Source organism: Ammodytes marinus (genome assembly GCF_949987685.1).
Source record: "Ammodytes marinus genome assembly, chromosome: 2".
Classification (NCBI taxonomy): Eukaryota; Metazoa; Chordata; class Actinopteri; order Uranoscopiformes; family Ammodytidae; genus Ammodytes; species Ammodytes marinus.
This window is the reverse complement of record NC_137231.1, coordinates 30992362-31014375: the sequence shown is the minus strand read 5'-3', so window position 1 is coordinate 31014375 and position 22014 is coordinate 30992362. Positions and strand designations below refer to the sequence as shown.

Below are 22014 nucleotides of genomic sequence, written 5' to 3'. Positions count from 1 at the left end.
ATATGGGGGTGAACGATGACGTCAGTGACATAATCGAACACCATGACGAGGAGGAGATGGAGAAGAAGTGCGCGAGGAGCCAGGCGGCGTCCAGCGTCACCCCGTCCGACAGCAGAGGAGAGGGCCACGGGGCCGGGACCCACAGCGGGACCCACAGCGGGACACAGTCCTCACACAGACTGCTGGCCTACAGCGACGCGCTCATCTCCATCATCGCCACAGTCATGGTAACAATAATCAATAACTAAAGTCTCGACTATCGCATCAAAAACTGGTCAATACATTTGGACTTAATATATTAATGGCTATAGGTTCAATATTCAAGATTATTTTTTGTCAATACTATAGCATATATAGGCTACTATAGAGACATCTTACCAAATAACAGGGCTTCATCATTATACCCCGAGTTTAGTCTTAGGGTGTATTCACACTGGGAAAGTCCGCTAGTTCACTTGCTTTGGTCCAGACCAAATAGAGTTTAGATTTTTTTTGTTTGGTGTGGTCCACTTTCATATTGCCCCTTTTGCAAGTGAACCAGCATCACGAAGCAAAACCACACGTGATCTGAGGTCATTCATTCATTGGACAGACATTCTGGGGTGGAGAGAAGCAGGTAAAACGAAGTAAAAACTGCGAAATATATAACTGATACTATATGGGGTTAAAAATAATAAATAAATAAATAGGCCAACATCTAGCCTATAAATAAAATTTAAAAAAACATCAAATTAGTGTTGTTTCATATGGTTATAATATGTAGGCCTGTGTCAATGTGTGGCTTGTAGCCTATACGATGTGAAACATAATATTTACTGTATTTTTGCTGCTGGACGCGCGGCTCGCGAGGAATAGGCTCAAGCTGACACAGCTGAATTAGCCGTGTGTCAGCTGGGTGTGAGTTCGGCGCGGCTCAGCTCCAAACTGACACAGGGGTAGTATTGACGGTACCGTAACATGGGATGCAAAGTATAAAAACACGCACTTCATACAAAGCGCAGCGTGAACCTGTTGTCACTGTGCGGGAGACGCTCCCCTCTCACATCAGCATGTTTACGCGTCCTGTCTATCAAATGTAATATATTCGCTCGGGGCTCCCGGTCAAACCACAACTAATCTTCCTAACAATGGCGACAACAACACTTTCCTATAATGTGAAGCTGACAGCGATTTATTAAAAAAGAAAAGGTACAGTGCTTCCTGCAATTGGGTCGGATCGAGTCCGGCCAAATTCACACCACAAACGAACTGCAGCAGAGTACGTTTTGAAGCGCATCGAGACCACCTCTTCAACTGGGTCTCGGAGCGTTTGTTTGGTCCGCCCCCGAGTGCGATTGCTGTATTCACACCTGTCTGAAAGATGCGCACCGAAGGCGGAAGTGCATCTGAGTTCGTTTCAACTGAACTAAACACGGCATGTGTGAATACACCCTTAGTCTATTTGGACTTGAATATAGGTTATAGGTTTAAGTCATATGCACATAGCCTATGAATGGAAATCTTTATCTAAATGACAGGGCTTTATCATTATAGTTTAGTCATATTTAATATATTGCACAAACACTAGTCTATTAGCCTACATAGTACTCTATTCAAACACTGGTCACATAGCCTATTTGGACTTGGAGGATAGTATAGGCTTTAGCTTCTAGATGCAAGATTCTTTTTTGTCATATGCTTTATCTGAATGGCAGGGCTTTATCATTACACCCTGAGTTCAGTCATAATAGCTTGCACAAACACTAGTCTATTACATACTCTACATAGTACTTTTTTTTTTTTTTTTTTGCATTTTTATGCTTTATTGATAGTTATTAATTGTAGAGACAGAGTTGAAATGGGGCAGAGAGGGGAGTGACATGCAGAGAACGACCGCAGGCTGGAATCGAACCCAGGTCCGCTGCTGGCCGAGGCCCATGGGGGGACGCCTTACCAACTGAGCTAAGGGCGCCCCCACTCTGCATAGTACTCTATTATTATATTGGTTTTTACTTGAGTATTTTTCAGTAGGCTACTTGTCCCAGAAATATTCTTTCTACTTCACTACATCTTACCTGGCAGCTGAAGACGGTTTTGCATAATGTTACCAAGTATGTGTAATAACCTTTGCTTTCCTTCATTCACAGATATTACCTGTTGCTCATACAAAGGTGGAAGATAATGAGGTAATGTGGGACAATCGTAAAATACATCTAAACTATTTCCTCAATAAAAACCTATAGAAAAATATATTGAAATGCAGCGTAGTGAAACTGTTGAGGTTTGATACAGACATGGGCTCTGAATACTGTATATTCATTCATTTTAATATTATTTCTGTAATTTTTTCTACCCCCCCCACCTCCCCCTGAAGGGATGCACATAATGAAAATGAATAGCACTTTGACATTAAATATAAAACAAAACATATGCATTACACAAAATGCATCAACCAAAAAGGTATAGGCTAAAACTAAGGCTTATAAAACCTTATTCACCATTTTACCTCGTATTTTACGATTTGTTTTGGTTGCTCGGTCCACTATTGAGTGTGTTGAGCCTACAACATATAATACACATCTTTGCATTAATACTGTAGACATTTAGTGATGTGGCTTAAACAGCAACAGCATGTTTTTAATGTGTCTGTGTGTCTTGCAGGAGTTGAGGGAGAGCGTTCGGCTTTTACTCACGACAAAGATCGGCGTTTACTTGATGACTTTCATGATAGTGACCATGGCTTGGGCCGCTCATATCAAGTGAGTTATTGACTATCAGCAGCAGTAGTAATAGTAGCAATATAGATGGCTTATTATTTGTAATATCTTTATTCTTTGTGTTTAATCTCCAACAGGTTATTTCAAGTCATTGTTCGCATAGATGATTGCCTGGCGCTGCTGAACCTCGTAAGTACAATGTCACTATGCTGGAAAAATGTAGCTTCTACTTTTCATTGCAATTGTGTGTGTTGATATACTGTATATCTATATAAAGTAAAAATATTTTTGAGTATCTTGCATTTTTTTCATGAAGGGAAATGAGATAGCAAGTACGCATCTATACATGATTAGGGTCTCACAACATGATGCTAATTTTACTTTAATAATTCAAATACATGCTCTATTTAATTGTATGCCACAACATACCAAGAAAAAATCTGTGTGTGAAATCGCACTTGGTAAAAAACATTCAACTTTAAATATGATATACATTAAGCAGTGCATGGTGGTAACTGATTTCCAGGACAAATACACTCAAGTAAAACTAAATTAGTTGTAAAAAATCTAACCAATTTCCCTTTGCATGCAAGACTTCTAGAAAAGAGTCAAGTTAACCCTGCGTTCCAATCCCCATACTTCCCTTCTATTCAGTACGCCAAAAAAAGATTTAGGATGTCCCAATACAAGCACGTCAATTGCAGTATGCTGAAAATACATAAATGCCCCACTAACTCCAATAGCATTTTGGAGTATTCGTCTTTATTCTTGACATTTCTCAACATACTGAAAAAAAAATCTTCCTCATCTGATTTTTTCTCTCTCCTGTGGCCGTAAAACTCTTCTGTACTTTAGTATGTAGTGTATAAAGAAAGAGTATGTGATTTGGAACGCATGGAAAGTTGTTTTTTCTCTGGCTTCCTGTATTCTAACTAGGGTTGCAAAATTCCGGGAATTTTCAAAGTTGGAAACTTTCCATGGGAATTAACGGGAATTTATGGGAATTAACGGGAATTTTGGGAATTAACGGGAATAAACGGGAATTTACTAAATTTAAAGCAGCCCAAATGCACTAAATTCTCCTAACTATTTTATCTCAGTCCAGGCAAACGTTCTAGACTGTAAAAAGCAGTTTTTTCAACTAAGTTTTAATATATTTATGAACATTTAATTTCAAATCAGATTTTTTTTTAAAGTTTATTTAGACACCCAACATGATATCATATATTGATTTTTACTAGACCAGGTTTACAGAGGCTTAAGCTTTGATTTTAAATATAGTTGGGGACAATATATTTTAGCATAATCTTGACTAAAACAACCAGATTTTATGCAAGTACACTTGGCAAATTGCACATAGCACACATCCTACTGCAGGGGTACTGAGGCCACATCCCCTACATGCTCTGTGCATTCCTCCATCACATGGTGGGGGGGGCATTTGACTTTATTTATTGAATGGGTGGGGTCAGACAGATGAGTAATAATTTACTCAACATTCATCTTTTTGTTGTTCAGTGAAATTATTGATTGTTCATAAAATAATCAACTTGATAAAGTTCTTCTTACAAATAAATCTGTTCAAATGTAATGTTTTTTGATTGTATTATTTTGCATGGATGTCTGCCTATGACCAAACATAGTGTTTAAAAGTTTAGATTTATGGTTGGTTATGAAAAAAAAAAATTTAAATTACCGCCATTTTGTTAACCCATTGATGACGGCTGCTGCGCGATGCCACATTGGCTCTCCTGCCTGATGCTGCATCGTGCAGCATTATTACTTTATCTAATTTTCATGGCATTCCCAGCATTGAATGCACTGTCATTGGTTCAAATACACATGAGGTGGGTTTTGTTGATTTTTTTAAGACCACGTGACCACCCAAAAGTTGTGTGGTTTGCCGAAAATCATGTCAATCAAAAAAATTAAAAATTAAAATAATAATAAAAAAAATACGCCAGCTATGTCGGCGACAGAACAGTTAGTGGCGTTTGGTGCGCAGAATCAAGGTCTACTATAGACTACTGACGAAAATCACACAACACATTGCATCTATTTATTAACAATATTTAATAATTTTTTAATTCATCTAATTTTGACGATTTTTAGAAATATTTGTTGGTTTGTAAGCGCTAAGGGAGCATGTTTAAATAAAACATGTGAACCTTAACTTTTAAATGTATTTTATTTCATGTTTCTATGTGCTACACAGGCTTAGATATTAAGGTTTTGGTAGACTTGACAATTCGTACTATTTTTTCAGAAAACCCTCAGGCATTAAGGACATGCATCCTAGATTGCCATAGTCATCAATGGGTTAATTCCTATAATTTCCAATTTTGAATATTCCCAAAATTCCCGAGCGAAAGTTCCCGTGGAAAGTTTCTGGAAACTTTCCGGTAATTTACCGGAAACTTTCCACCCCTTTGCAACCCTAATTCTAACTCTCAGTTCTGCTTTGGTTTCTCTTTCAGGCCTGTATGATGCTGATAACCTTTCTGCCGTACACAGTGAGTATGAGGCTGCAGTCGAATCAATCACACAGTTTGCATAAAGAAATGTTAATCCAGTGTCCACCTTCAAGCTATATACAGGCTACAGCTCTGGAAAAAAATGAAGAGACCACTCCAAATGTTCAGTGTCTCTCGTTTTACTCTTTAGAGGCATATGTTTGAGTAGAATGAACATTTTGGTTTTATTCTACAAACTACTGACAACATTTCTACCAAATAAATTCCCCCCCAAAAATATTGTCATTTAGAACATTTTCATTTAGTAATGTAGAGTCTGGTCCCTTAAGTTATTCCAGAGCTGTATATTTTTTCATCTTCTGTTTTTGTTGTATTTGTTAGTGTATTGTGTGTATGTGTCTTTGTTTTACTGTGAAAATAAAATAAAGTTTAAAAAAAAGAAGAAAAAAACCCTGAATGTTGCCACATATCATTCCGTGCCTCCTAATGTGTCCTGTCTTATGTTTTCAGTTCTCGTTGATGGCGGCCTTCCCAGAGAACATTCTCGGGATTTTACTGTTCTGTGCTTGTGTGATGGTGATGGGCTGCATTCAGGTGAGGATATTAAAGTTTATTTTTAAATGTTTTAAAGCTCCCATATTATACACTTTTCTGTTCTATTATACACCATATTATATGGTCTTAGTGGTCCCTAATACGTTTTTCTTTAATTTTTTGCTGAAAAAAACTTTCAGATAATTTATTGTACTATGCTGATGTTCAGCTAATCTCACAATGGCCTATTTTTTAAAAAGAGCTGCAGCTCCCCTCGTAAATATACAATCTTTGAGCTCCCCCCGCCCCCTGTCTGGAAGCGAAGCCAGATACGCCTCGCCCTCTGTCTGTCGGGGCCGTGGACCAATAAGAAATAGGGGTGTGGGCTGCACAGTGGAAGCTTCTGGCTTTCCAGTTTGTGAGGTCAGAAACGAGGAGAATTCTGACTGGAGTATATTGGGGGGGAGGGGTGGGGGTTTCAGAAAGGGGGAGAGTGAGAAAAGGAGAGATTGTTATTTTTTTAATATTTTGGCAGTCTCTAGGCACACCGTGGACCCATGGATATGTTAGAACACATTTAAAAAGTGCATTTAGCATAATATGTGACCTTTTAAAGTGTTTTATTATCAGCTCCTTTTAGAGATAAATGATTCACCTTGGAATTAAAAAGGTGGAGTCAGCGATTCTGGAGAATGTGTTCAAAATCACCTTTTGTCAAAATCTGTGAATATACAGTATCTGCTGCCTGTCTGTACTGTGTGTGGGTGCTGGAGGAAAACAATCTCATACACACCTAGGCTAATTATTGTTGCTTTGTATTCCTAGTGGAACCATTACAGCAGGGGTCACCAACCTTTTTGAACCTGAGGGCTACTTCATGGGTACTGGGTCATACGAAGGGCGCCCAGTTTGATACACTCTTCTGAAATAACAAATTTGCTCAGTTTGCCTTTACTTATATATTATTATTAATGATTAATGATATTCATCTATGAAGACACTGATCATGTTAATGATTTCTCACAATAATGTTCTACAATGACTTAAAAGGGTGGGAAACAGATTCTTATGCTATTTTTAGAACAGGCCTGCGGGCGCCTCATATGGTCCTTGCGGGCTACCTGGTGCCCGCGGGCACTGTGTTGGGGGCCCCTGCATTACAGTTACCTTCGGAGTTTGGTTTAAATAACTCATTTATATTTACCTCTCACTTATCGCACATCTACTTTCTAATTTCCATTCTGCGTCTTCACATTGTGTTTCCCCCCAGTGTGTGATCGTGCTGTACGCCTTCAGTCGTCCCTTCCTGCTGAACGAACAGATCCAGATCTCGGAGAACCAAACCTTCTACAAACATCACATCCTCAAGGTCATCATGAGGGTTCCTCTCATGTGCTTCATCGCCAGCATCTTCTCCGTCATCTTCTTCCAGCTGGTAGGGGACATTTTGAATGAATCAAGACATTTCTTATTTCAGACATATCAAAATAATACAAAAAAACAACAAAAAAACAAAACAAAAATCGTAAAAAAAAGCATAAAAATAAAAAGCATGTTCAATATATAAACATACATTACATTAACCAGTATTGACATGCCTGAAAAGTTGTAGGAATTTCTATATTTCTACCACTCTTTTTCTACATTTAAAACATTTGAACATGAGAAGACAACTTAAGGTTAGACATTTCGAATGAATGAGGATATATTTATGTATTTCAGACGTATCAAAATAATACAAAAAAAAAATCAAATTAGAAAAAATTAAATAAAAAAAACGCATGTTAGATATATAAATATACATTACATTAACCAGCATTAACCATGCCTGAAAAGGTGTAAGAATTTCTATTTTACTACCAGTTTTACAAGTTTTTCAATTTTTACATTTGGACATCAGTAGAGGATTAAGAGGTTGGAGATGGTCTTGATCCGATCATCTTGTAATATCTCTGTGAACTTATGATTTTTCATTATAATACAACATAACATTATTTTTTTATTATTCTATTATTACATTTAAGTGATTTAATTGTAATTCTGTCTTCCAGTCTTACGTGCTGTTGGCGATCGTCATCTTCCTGCCGTACATCTCCCAGTCTCTGAAGTGGTGTCGCAACAAAGCAATGGGTGAGAAATGTTTCAATCATGTGCTTACAATTTAAAATAAATCACAGTCCTTTCACCTCAATGTATCTAGCTATTTATCATTTTGTCGTAATCTTTTTAAATGTAATATATAATTTCGCTTTCCCTTTTCTTATTCTTATAGGTATCTTTTCAGTTTTGAGCTGTAGCCTAAAATGTACTGATATTTTGACCCTCCCCCCCAAAAAAAAAAAAAACATGTTTATATCTGGTCCTGTGGATTTATTTTCCAATAATCCGCTTAATGTGCTTAATCACCTTTTTATTTTTTAAAGTATTTTTCTCCTTTAAAAAGACTGAAAATTATGTTTACATGTTGAGCTGTAGTCTATAATGTACTGATATTTTAATCCCCCAAAAAAAAAAAAAAAAAAAAAAAAAAACTCTGGTCCTAAAGATTTATCTCCAAATTATCTGCCTCATGTGCATCGCCATTTTTAAACACAAATGAAATCTCTTCCCTCTCAGGCCAGGTGGAGGAGACCCCAGACTCCATGTTGTTTTACACCTACCTGCCCAACGAGCCGCTCAGCAAGGAGCGCGTGGAGGCCTTCAGCGACGGGGTCTATGCCATCGTAGCAACGCTGCTCATCCTGGACATATGGTTGGTCTTCACTATATTTCACTATATTTTCACTGTATTGTTGAATGGCTAGATATAGAACTCATGTAGGTTTTTTCTATACATTGCATATATTGTGAAAAGCAAACCGATGGACCCCATGATCACATTTAATGCGCCGGAATAAAGTAAAGAATACCCAACATAATTTTTTCTTTTTTTCAAGATATTTTTTTGGCATTTTCAAGCTTTATTAGATAGTACAGAGTTGACATGGGGAGACAGAGAGAGAGAGAGGGGGGATGACCTGCAGTAAAGGTCCACGGGTCGGATTTGAACCCGTGCCCACTGCAACGAAGGCCGGAGCCAATATGGTACACACTCTATCCACTACGCCAGCGGAGCGCCCCCCCAACATAATTCTTTAAAGAGTTCTTCAAAACTGCTGTTAAATATGCTGTCTTCACATGCTCCTGCTACCAGACAGCATTAGTGTGATCCACCACTGACTAAAAACAGCCGATTAGCTTTGCAGAATATGTTGAAAGACTCTTTTTCCTCTATCCTCAAACAATAATTGATTCTGGTTAATATAATAACATAAGAAAAACCTGCTTAAAGACCTTAAAGGAGAAGTAAGCAGTTAGCAGTGCCCTCCCTCGTCCCTACGTCACCACCACATGAACACACAGCCGTCTTCATCAGATAGTGCCGTGATGGAGAGCAGCGAGTCATCGTTCACGGGCACAGAGACCCGCCTCTTTATAGCGCTCTGTCTCCTGATTGGATAAAAACAAGCGGGATACTCAAAATGTTATCTGGCAATTACTGCAAAGCTGAATGACTGGGAGCCCTGTGTTATGAACTGGGCACACTGATTAAGTGATTGCTGTCTGAATAAAAAGTGATTCAACACGTATATTAACAAAACAATATATCACTTACATCTCCTTTAATATCTATCTTCTCTTATCCCTTTGCTTTCAGTGAGGACAATGTCCCCGACCCTTCCGTGGTGGAGAAGCAGTTTGGAGGCAGCCTGATCGCAGCTCTGTCGGCCTACGGTCCCGAGTATCTCGCTTACTTCGGTTCCTTCGCCACGGTGGGTCTGCTCTGGTTCGTCCACCACTCGCTGTTCCTCCACGTCACCAAGACGACGCGTTTCATGGGACTTCTCAACACCTTCTCGTTAGCGTTCGTCGGAGGTTTACCGTTAGCATACCAGCTAACGCACGAATTCCCGCCTTACTCGCGCAACGAACTAGAAGCCATTCAAATCAGCTGCGTGATCATTTTCTTCGCCGGTATTTTTCAACTGGCCATCTGGGTGGTCGCGCTGTACAACGAAAGGGAAACTCTCCACCCATACGTGCGATATGGCGGAAGCGAGCACGTGTTCATGCTAGCTAAGTTAGCGCTGTACCCCTGCGTAGCCCTCGGGACGTTTTTCCTCACCTGTATTTTGAGTAGATTTAGTGCCCCGATTTTCCACCTCATGGAGATTACAGTGCCCTTTGCGTTCCTCGTTTTAAGGCTGTTGGTGCGTGTTGGGATGGCGCTGCTACGTTTATTATTCTGTCCCGAAAGGCCCGATCCGAGGTCTATCATAGAAGTGGAAGATGATGAGGCAAGAGTGCCCTTTAATGCTTTGGTAACCTAGCTAGCTTGAAGCGGAAGGGGCAAACAGAAAAAATTACGCTAACGGACAGAGCAGTGCGGCGTTATTGCTAGAAACGCTTGGTCTCCGAAAGAGTTACTGCGATGGTTTGAATCGGGAACCACAAGAAAACGTTGGAAGGTCATTATCTTTTCAACATTTTTAGCTGGTTTAGAACTTGAAGAGGAATCGTTGCAAATTGAGTTTGAGATTGAGATGGGACCTTTAATATGTTGAAAGCGGACCAGAGTAGAGAGGGATACTGACAGCCAAAGCCTATCCATTCATTTTCTATGTTTAAACAATAATGCTAACAAATATGCTAATGCTAGTTTTGCTAAGTGAATAATCATCATTCAGTCAAGCACACGGAAGCCAAAGTTGGAATTAATTCATGGTACAGTTTCCTGCTTTGTGTCTATTGCTTAAACGTCCTAATAGTAGCAAAAGATCGAAACTAAGGATGGCTTATTTCTGTTTTCTGGTGCGAAATCATGTAAGTTATACACGGAAGGGTTTTGTAGAACAGAACAAATATATATATATTTTCATTTTAATTCACTTACTTTTGATGTGTAATGATACATCCGTCCATTAGCTATCATGTCAACCCATCCTTTATTTATTCCATACCTCCATGTACTGTGAACCTTTTTTTTTCACCCAAAGCACGTTCAGCCATTTGCATTAATTCAGACTTGAGAGCTTGAAGTTATTCTTAATACTTTGCCCACTAGCACAACACGGACAAAGGTTTGTTTTTCTGTAATGTGTCGTCTCTCAAACTTTTGCACCGATATCAATGTAGATAGAATATGATGCGTAAGCGGAACACACATGGGTTTACATCTGTAGTTTTGATTTTAATTTGAAACATTGTCCTGAATGGGTACGGCCATACGATTTCATATTGCACTATTTTGAAATAGTTTGATTCATGTGCAGGCGAAAAGATATGTGTGTGTGTGTGTGTGTGTGTGTGTGTGTGTGTGTGTGTGTGTGTGTGTGTGTGTGTGTGTGTGTGTGTGTGTGTGTGTGTGTGTGTGTGTGTGTGTGTGTGTGTGTGTGTGTGTGTGTGTGTGTGTGTGTGGGTGTCTGTCTGTGTGAGTGTGTCTGTAGCCCTCTAGAATGTAATATCCCATTATGTCACAATGCTGTATTATTTCTATGATTATTATCTTTTAACAGGAGACAGTGCACCCAAAAGTCGCCCTGCAACAATTTATATGTAAAAATAGAAACTGGTTTAAAACATAATTCTATTGCATTAACATTAGAATAAATAAATGTATTTTACCTGGAAATCATAGCTTTGTTTTATGGAAGGTTATGGAAGAGTGATTGTGGTAAATCTTTCCAGAAGGGGTCGCTATTGTTCCTGTTAAATAGTCCTGACTTACACTTATGTCACTCATGCCGTCTATTGATAATGTGTTGTGTGTGTGTGCTTTAACAATCTACATTAATCCCTGCGTTCCAAATCGCCTACTCTTTCTATTTTTCTATTCTACATACTACATCCGATGATATATATTCTAGTTAGAATGCAGTAGGCATCGTACTGGATTGTGGGTCAGAATCGCCCAAATAGCATGCTGTTTTCAACACTAAAAATCTCGGCCGGATGTAGTTGACAGATCTGGGTCTTTCTAACCATACTAAATCTTTTTTCTACCATACTAAATAGTAGATAGTATGCAATTCGGAACGCAGGAAATGTGTTTGATACTGACTGAAAGGGAACTCAAAATCTGAGACGCACTTTAATTGAAACCTGTCAGATGAAGGAGAATGGGTTCGAGGTGTTTCAACAAGGCACACAAATAACACACAGTTGAAAGAGTGATAATAAGACAATATCATAATCAAATTATTGCTTATTAAGTAAAACATTTAAAAATAAATGCTGCCTCTAATTGTGTGCAAGTAAAAAGCTTCTTACCGATTCGCTAGATTTTTTTAAAATATTTTTGGTCCGTTAACATTTCATGGGTATTTTGTAATGATAATGTACATCAGTGTTGGTCCATTCAGATAGGATGACTGTAATACTATGATTTAAATGTATGAATAAATGCCTGTATTTGTCTTTTTCATCTAATATATATACAACTGTATATTTTCCAAGCCATATTTTTCCAAAGTTTCAGTCAGTCGTTGAGATATTTAACTTGCTTTTTTGAGTCCCAACACTAGTAGCCATCAACTGCAGCTTGATCTTTACTCTTCCTAGTTTCCGTTAGCAACAAACTAGGCCTACTTAACAGAAATCAGCATATATCATTTTTTTATTGCCCTTTTATGTAGATGTCATTCTTCCAAAATGGCCGCTTGTTTGTCGAGTCCAGTTATTCGTTTCTGTTGTCAACGCTTGGTTGTTGTCCGTCTGTAAGAGTTCTATGAGTGTATCTCTGCCTTTACGCTTCTTTCACTGACTGTGCAAAATCTTTTTTTTTTGTTTTCAAAATTACAAACTGTCAACCTTTGTCGTGTGAATAAATGTCGTTCCTTCAATATGAAAATGAATTCTCCCTGTTGTCATTTATCACAAGGAAATAGAGCAATTAACAAAATGAGTTGAAATATGGTAAATGGACTTGTCTTATAGAGCCCCAAAGCGCTTCACATTTCTTACCACACACACACACACACACACACACACACACACACACACACACACACACACACACACACACACACACACACACACACACACACACACACACACACACACACACACACACACACACACACACACACACACACACACACACACACACACACACACACACACACACACACACACACACACACACACACACACACACACACACACACACACACACACACACACACACACACACACACGGCAGTAGCTGCTATCCAAGGCGCTCTCTGAACCATCGGGAGCAATGTCTCTCTGCACACTTCGGCATGTGGCGGGTAGACGGGGGATCGAACCGCCGGCCCTGTAAGCCAGTGGACGACCGCCCTACACACCTCGCCAGTGCCGCCCCCAATATTGTTGATTGCGTTGATTTATTGTGACGTAAGCCCAAATAAACAAGAAAAATACCATAAGCAACGTAACTTGGTAACTTGAGATGTGCTACATACTCTTAACAAAATGAACAGAACATTGGAACATTTTAAAGGAAAAAAACAAACTTTATTCACCTCCATACAGTAAACATTTTTTCACAATATCCCTATCAAGATATCATGGTGTGGTTTTTATACATTATACTTTGTATTGCCCCAGCGCTATATCAACAACAGTATTCCTCCTCAATATAATAATCTTCAAATCTGTTCCACTCCAAAAAGCTATAGATTCTCATTAGAAAACTTTTCTGCTCAAAGAAAAAAAATTTAAAAAAAAAATCGCACAAAATATTCACAAAATGATAAATTAAAAATACAAGCGACCATACAACTGCAGTGCATTATAACCGTACATTTGAGCAATTTTTCTCTGTCCTAAAAGTTAGTATATACCACAAGTGTGTCACCTTCATAACTTAAATAAACATATACATTAAGTCCACACAACAGCTTCTAATGTTAACTATAACTTTAAAACTGGTGGAGTCCAGAGTGCCAACGGAATAGTACACTTAGAAATACGTGTGTGTGAGATTGCTAACTTTTTTGTATTTAAAAAAAAAAAAAAAAAAAAAAATTATATGGATTTGCAAAATACTGAAATTTGACTTTGTTATTCTGTATGTCTTGGTAGATTTGTAAATTATTTATTGAGTAGCTGATAATAAATAATAATATTTAAATAATATAGCTAAAACTTTATTGAGTCGGAATTTCAGCTTTTTCTTAGTTTTTTCCCAAATTATTTGCTATTTTCTGGCATTTTACGGGCAAAAAATATATTTAAAAAAAAAAACATTTAAATTCCAATAATTAAGTGGAAACTTAAAAATAACAGTATAATATATAAAGACACATTATTGAACAAGAGTCAAATTTAAATACCTTGCTTTTTCAGTAATCTATAACAAAAATAAATTGGATCATATATTGGGACAGTAGATTTATCATCATTAAAATTTGAACTTTTATACATGTCTTCATAGTTGCTTAATGCTTTGATCCGGTGGCAAACTCTAGACTCCATATCAAAAAAACAGCTTTAAAAAATACATCAAAATCATTTTCCGGTACATTTTTTGATTCCTATTTTTGGTCAGATTGCTTTAGCGTGAACCCTCCATGCGTTTGCTTCATCTCGTTCGGTATCAAAACCAGTAAAGCAAAAGAAAAAGTAATGTTGTTTTACCACAGCCAGGGTCTTTAACTTTTATACAGTACAATACAGCTGGTCCCAAAAAAAAAATATTAAAATAAAATCTACCCAGCCCGCCCCATTTCACTGTGAATGGGGGTTAAACAGACGCTAAAATGCACTTCTATGAGGAAACCGAGGACACGAAGAAAGCGGACATTTAAATAATAACATCCTCTGTGTCCATATAGTCCAACAACTGAAGGAAGTGACACGCATTGCACAGGCCACACAGATGAAAATGTTAGCTGTTAGCTGTTAGCGCTCCAGTATGCAACCCAGATTTTAACTCCAAAATATCCTCTCTCTCCAAAGATTTTCTACTCATTTCTCATAACAAAACTAAGGAAGGATATGATGGTTTTGACCCCGGGGCCCCTGGAGCGACAGTGTTAATCAGACAGTGCTTTGGTAAACAAGATTTGAATCATAGAATCTCTTCTGCCACAAGACGTTTTTTTTAATGCAACGTTTTACATCTAGGCATGGGCCGATAACCGCTTTCAAAAAAGTCAAAAAGTTTCAAAACCGATATTGTTATTTTTCTGTCATATATTCCTGCTTCATAACTTCTACTAAAAGAGAAATGTGATTAAAATTGAAATTTTGTCTTCAGACGGGAAAGAATGTGTTTTTTTTTTTACCAATGCTGTGTTGTAAAAGCCCTACTAACGTCCTCCCTCCTACATACTCAACATATACTACATACTGTTTACTTAACGATCCATTGTGTATGCGAGGTTCGTCGAACCGTTTACACTGAACTATACAGAAGCAATAAAGAATTACAAATAAACTTCCGTTTGGAAAGATGTAATGCATTGTGGGGCGGTTGAGTAGGAAAAGTATCCTATCGATCCATACATAAAATCTTCCCGGGAGTAAGTACTCATCTGGGCATTTCTCGCCTACACAATCTCGCAACCACAACATACTCAAATTGACGTCAAAATTAGTAGGAGTAGGACATTAGAAGGGCTTTTTGAATTCGAACACAGCCCAGGACTTTTCTAAATAACACATTTGAGAGCGCAATACAGAGATACCTTGAAACCGTGGTATATTTTGCTTAACGTTATCATACCGTCAACATAGCATACCGGCCCATGCCTACTTGCATCTCACTAATAAATGCCACAGACTTTCCCATTAGAAATAAATTCCAACCTCCCCATATTCTAAGGAATCAAACTGCCAACTTGCATAATAATAATATTATTATATTGCTAATAAAAAAAACTCGCCAAAATGTACCAGATGTGTTTATATACTTAAATATGTGTAAATACAGTACTGTGTGTATATACTGTTTATACACACAAATTATACAGTATATATGTATTTATATATAAGGCTCAAAATATACTCACATCTTGGGTAACCATTGATAACTATTGAAAAACTACATTCGTAAATTAATAATTTAACAGTGATTTAAATGTTAAAGCATGAGGATATAGAAAAAGCAAAAAAAAAAAAAAAAAAAAAAAAAAAAAAAAGATTTTAACAGGTTAACAAAAATCCCTCCACCACCAACAACAGCAGCAGCGCTACAGTGCAACTAAAATCATTGGTTACATCGATACAGGAACCATAGTCTCTTAGTCATCGCATAGTTTAAAGGAATATTTCAGTGATTTGGGAAAATGCGCTTAATCCCCTCTTCAGAGATAAAATAAGATAAAATAAGAGCCTTCATTGCCATTGTACAGTCACCTATACGACAAAATTGAGAGTTAAGAGAGTTAGAAGATCAATGTTACACTTGTCCACATGTGCGTTTCAGTATATGGATGTATGGGGCTAGCAGTATATTAGCCTAGCTTAGCTTCAAACAGGAAATCAACATGTACATTTTAAAGTTACGCCGCTTGACTTTTTAAAAACAAAAAGTAAAAGGAATTTTTTGCAGTGGAGTGGATCAGCTTTCAGTGTAAGCCAAAGCGGTGTACTATGCTGATTTTCCACCATGTTTTTTCAGCCAAATATCAATTTTAATTAAATAGTTTAATTCCAAAAGTAATGCACGTTTGGTGGGAGGGAGAACTTATGTTGTCGACAATTTTACTATAGAGAAGAATATTGGATTTTTTTATTTTTTTTTTCAAATTTCTGAATAGTTTTTAGGTCTTTTATATAAATTATTTTCTCCATACTTAACACACAAGAGACACAAGAGTGATATTGACCCTTTAATCTAATCCAAAGCGTATTTTCCCGAATGTCAAACTATTCCTTGAAACCCTTCTAACAATCTCTGATATACTATAGTGTCACCCAACACACCTCTCTCTAAACAAGCAGCCACCTCCGACCCCAATCTACACCCACACACCTTAATATAAAAATCTAATTTGTTCATGCTGAAGGCTACAAAAGAGTTACAATTTTTCTAAATATTTATTTTTTTGCATATCATTTTCATAAACTCTTAAAAGTGTTTTTCTTCTTCCTCCAGCAGGCCACGTAAGTAATTAAACTATGGTATTAGGTATTTTTTGTTCAGCTAAATAGTCCCAGTATATTTATGTACAATACATGAAGTTGTTGTTGATGCACTAGCGCTGATGCTAGCTGCTAGCGTTACCATGCCCACTACAGTCAATCTTTAAACTGACTCGAATTGTGCAATTTATTTAAATTTTTAATAAAACTTTTAGACAGAAAAACTAAAAGCTAAAACGTTCACACTGTGGAAAAAAGGGGAGAACACACATGGCTTGGTTTTAGCAGTAGGCCCAAGACAAAGGACTTAGCAGTACATGCTACGGGTTATTGTTTATGTCGTGAGCTTAGGACCATTACATTGAGCGCCGTAGTCTATATAAAAACAGTGTCTGTTGCTATCGCTACTTCACCTACACACCCACAGTCTCAAGTGTGTGTTAGCCAAGGTCCACATGGCAGCCATTTTGGATACAGTTTCTGTGCTGGTAAAAAGCTTCTTAAATCCACTTCAGCTAAAGTCAGTGCAATATCTGCCGTCCACAGGGAAACCTGCACATCCTCCGTCCGAGAAAAAAGCCACATGCTCTTTTTATAAAGGTCCGTTTTTGTTCAATAAGACATTGTATCTTCAGTCTGGAAGTTTAGTTTTTTTTAGGATGGAGAGAGAGGGGGGACTAGCCGTGAAGCTTGTAGTAGTAGATTGTGTGCCGGTTCCAAGCGGTGAAAAAAAACAACAACAACGACGACGTCACCTATTTTCTATTGTTGTGTATTTTGTTGTGTGTGTGTGTGTGTGTGTGTGTGTGGTTTTTTTTCTTCAGTTTTTTTTCTTTTTTACTACAAAGTTATTCCACATTTTCTGTAGATTCGCCTCAAAATTCAACGTCATGATTTTTGGAGCTGGTTGGAAAAAGTCGAATGTAGAGTAGAGCCGGGTAGGGATGACCATCGACACACACCATTTTCCGCCATACTTGAGTGTGTGTGTTTGCTTGTGTTTTAGCCTGTGTGTATGTGTGTGTGTGTACATGCTTACACAGACTCTCTCCTAAACCCCTCACACACACACACACACACACACACACACACACACACACACACACACACACACACACACACACACACACACACACACACACACACACACACACACACACACACACACACACACACACACACACACACACACACACACACACACACACTCTCTGCAGCCCCCTCCCTGTGTTGCGGGCTGGGTGTTTTCACTGTGCGTGTGCGGGGGGCGGTGGTAGCATGCCCCGCTCTCTCAGGTGGGAGTTCAGAGTGTGGAAGATGCCCAGCTGCTGTTCAGCCGAGAGCATCAGAAGCTGCTGCAGCACTTTGCTCGGGTTGGGGCCCCTGGAAGACGAGCAGAAATCAGATCAGAAAAACTAAAGTGTTAAGGAAGGTAGTGAAAGAGAGATGGCACGGTGCATCACCATGAGGTCATGTATTTATATTTGACTATGTGTAATATGACGATAGTGAAGCAGTGTAAACTTTGATTTAGTGCTGTTCATAAACACAGGCGTTTCCAGTGATATCGTATCGTCTAGTTTCCCAGGAATTCGGACTCGAGCAAAGGAATTAATAATAATTATCAGTATATAAAAAATAGCAATATTTTCACTGATGGTCTCGTTTGCTGTTAAAGGTCATTTATAATCATCAGAGGAAAAATGTGACTGTTTCAGAGATATTTAAAAGTTCCTTGTAAACTCAAGCTTATTGAAAGCTGATCTACAAACATATATACAACTGTACAAGACTTTAAGGAACTTGGAAACATGTTTAGATTTCCCTATCAGTGTATTCTTACCTGATGAAGCTTCCTATATAGACGTGTGTGAATGTAGCCATCAGATACTGACAGTCAAATCTATCCATGATGCCACCGTGACCCGGGATGGTGTTTGCAAAGTCCTGCACGAGAGAGAGAGAGAGAGAGAGAGAGAGAGAGAGAGAGAGAGAGAGACTGTAGTTAACCTGGGATGAATGGCTGTCATGTGTGTAGTGGATAGGGGTTATTGAAGGATAGATTTAGGGGCACTTTACACGGTGAAAACGTGACAGTTTTCCCGTTTTTGGTTTTTAAAAAAAACCCCCGTTCAGACACAATTTATCTGACATCTTCACTCGTACACATGTTTTCAGAGGAAACGGGACGAAATCGCTGTTGTAAGCATGTAAGCCAATAGTCAGCGGTGACACTTAGCCTAGTAGATAGCTCTTCCGGTACAATTTGATGCATAAAACCTTACTGTAACTGAAAATTAATGCCACTAACGTTCTTAAAGCGGTTGGTGTAAGCTTGGGGTTCCATGTATTGTAAATGACAAGCTTTCTGTCCTCTTGTTTCACCACATTGAACTCGTGAAAACAGAAGACTTGCTGATAGTGAAGAGGCTTTGTGAGCGGCTACCTTCCTGTTAGGCGTACTTCAAAATAAAATTCAACTCACGTGTGTCCAGTGAAATGCTATTAATGTTTAGCCAGTGAAATGCTTTTACTGTGAAGCCGTAGCCTTAATGCTCCTTTTGTTGAACAGTAACTTAACCTCTGCGCGCTGATAGTGTTTTTTAATGTAGAGAGAGCCGTGTCTCTCAGCCTGTCTCTCCTCCAAACCCACTGTTAGACGCCTCCCACCCTGGGGAGTAAATGTTCCTTAAATATGTGACGATTTAAGGGAAGGGGGTCACTCCTTGTAACATACTTACCTGTGTTGGAACTAGTGACCCTCCGCGCAGTTTTCTTGCTATTGATTGAAAGTAAACCTTATTGCTTCTACAACGTATCATTGTTGCTTTTTATCACCACACAACTTTGCTGGTATTTTAATAAAAAAATCAGCTGTCAAACACTAGTAGCGTCACTAGGTGGAGATGTGCGACAAAGGCAACGCTTCTAAGCACTTCCTTTACAAACCTTAACTGGCCCTGCGTTCCAATCAATAGATAGTATATAAAATACCCATACTATATACTATTTAGTATGGTAGAAAAAAAGATTTAGGATGATACACAAAAACGGGTGAAACAAGACTATAACACAACTACTATCTGGGATAGAGGAAAGTGATTGACAGGTTGTTGGAACATGAGGAAAGAAGGAGCCAAAATGGCGGTTCAAATTGAGCTGTTCCTCACTTTGATTTTGAAGGCCCTCTTGAAGCCGCTGGCGAAGAATCCTCCAAACGGCCCGATGAGAGAGCCGAACGACGACAGGAAGATACTGTGGATCTGGAAGGGGTACAGCTTCACCGTTTTCTGAGAGACATAGCCACCGGAAAAAAGGGACAGATTATGAATTTTAAGATAATTTACACCAAAAAGCTTTGAATTAAATCTAGATATTTACACAGGAGACTAGAGCTAAATAATGCTGAAGCACATTGTCTTTTTTATATTTATAGTGATTTATAAACAAGCTTAAATATTAAATTACTTTAATAGCCTTAAAATAGTATGACATAAGCAATATATGAGGCAAATCGGGCACATTTTTTAACGGATGACACAATAATACATAAAATCTTCGATAATCATATTAACAATATTTAAATAATTCATTTAGAACATCTGTTTCTGATGGTTATAGGAGTATAAATATGTTAGGAAGGAATAAAAAGGAGAAAAGCGGCCTCACCCATCTGAGAATGTTTTGTAGCACAGCGGGCAGAGTGTATTCCTGCAGCACAAAGATGTCGGAGGGTTCACACTCCACGGTGAAGGAGTTGATCTCACTGTTAAAGCCCACGGGACAGGTGAAGAACTGCAGCTGGGACAGCAGGTAGGCCAACTGAAACACAGAGATATATCAACTTCTGTACATCTATATGTGTGACGCACGCACGCACGCGCACACACGCACACGCGCGCACACGCACACACGCACACACACACACACACACACACACACACACACACACACACACACACACACACACACACACACACACACACACACACACACACACACACACACACACACACACACACACACACACACACACACAGAAAAATATATCAACTTCTGGGTCTTTGTTAGGACATTTATATGTGAAATTAAAGCATCGAAAGTGTTGAATTGGGGGTCAATGCTTTTGTTCACAGACGTAGGGAAGACTGAACACGCCGTGACCAAAAAGTCATAACATCAGAAATACGAAATAATTAAATAAGCTTAAAAAGGAAAACCACACAGACGTTATTATATAAAGAAATCAATACATAAATATATTTGTATAGAAAATAAAATGATTGAATAGGCAAAATGGAGAAATTCAATGTGAAAGAATAAATACATATGTAACATAATTCAGATCCAAATTAAAACAATTATGACATTGTTTTAATCAATTAGTTATGCCTACATGTGTTTTTAATATCATTGTTGCATTACATGGCTAATTCATTTATTGAGTCATTTATATGTTTATTATGTGGTGTATTTAGTCATCCAGACAGATGTGTATGCATCAAATTTAAATGATAGTGAAAATGTGTAAAAATGCCTTTTCCCTCCTTTTTTGCACGTTGTCAAAGGAATAGAACACAAACACAAACACTCTCTCTCTAACACACACCCACACACACCCACACCCACACACACACACACACACACACACACACACACACACACACACACACACACACACACACACGCACACGCACACGCACACACACAGTAAATATTTTACATTCTTTGTGGAGACAGAAACCAAAGCCCATGTGACTGGTCTGTGAATGTTTTGAAAGCAGTTGGAAGCAAAACAGTCACTCCCAAAACACCACTCGTACATTTGAACGGCTGTTTTCTTATCTACACCAGATTATCACTAGATTATAAACCACAATTCATACATGTATTTCTACTGCTCTAAATGTGTGTCTAGTTGAGCTGAGATAGTTTTCTCAGTTGCTGGACAAAAATAACAAAAAAAGTAAATTCCCTGCCTAAGGTATTTGGAGTCAGTGAGTAGAAGGAAAACAAATGGTGCTTGTGAGTGAGAGGTTGTATCGGATTAAATGTGGGGGGCGCTCGTGATGTAGTAGTTAAAGCCCCCCCCCCCCCCCTCTTAGAGGCGCAGTCCTCTTCACAGCAGACCACAGGTTCAAATCCAGCCCGTGGTCGTTCCCTGCATATCATTCCCCTCTCTGCCCCATTTCATTACT

General features: G+C 38.4%; 2 protein-coding genes across 2 annotated transcripts in view; one reads left to right on the top strand and one right to left on the bottom strand.

Moving 5' to 3' along the window:
• Nucleotides 1-2: 2 nt before the first annotated feature.
• tmem175 (transmembrane protein 175) lies at nt 3-11037 on the top strand (the record flags this gene model as incomplete). The annotated part of the gene is made up of 10 exons (XM_080037940.1): nt 3-227; nt 2127-2165; nt 2641-2738; nt 2834-2885; nt 5174-5209; nt 5681-5764; nt 6975-7139; nt 7756-7834; nt 8321-8456; nt 9402-11037. The coding sequence occupies 10 exons, from the start codon at nt 3-5 to the stop codon at nt 10072-10074; spliced, it is 1587 nt and encodes a 528-aa protein (XP_079894066.1). The 3' UTR covers nt 10075-11037.
• Nucleotides 11038-15884: 4847 nt separating this feature from the next.
• cds1 (CDP-diacylglycerol synthase (phosphatidate cytidylyltransferase) 1) overlaps nt 15885-22014 on the bottom strand; it is a 34381-nt gene continuing 28251 nt past the window's right edge. Inside the window, exons 10-13 of the mRNA XM_080037950.1 lie at nt 20486-20638; nt 19987-20106; nt 18660-18763; nt 15885-18199 (exon numbers count right to left, since the gene is read on the bottom strand). Of these exons, the coding sequence (XP_079894076.1) occupies nt 18064-18199; nt 18660-18763; nt 19987-20106; nt 20486-20638 (513 nt within the window). The 3' untranslated portion in view covers nt 15885-18063. The remainder of the gene's footprint in view (nt 18200-18659; nt 18764-19986; nt 20107-20485; nt 20639-22014) is intronic.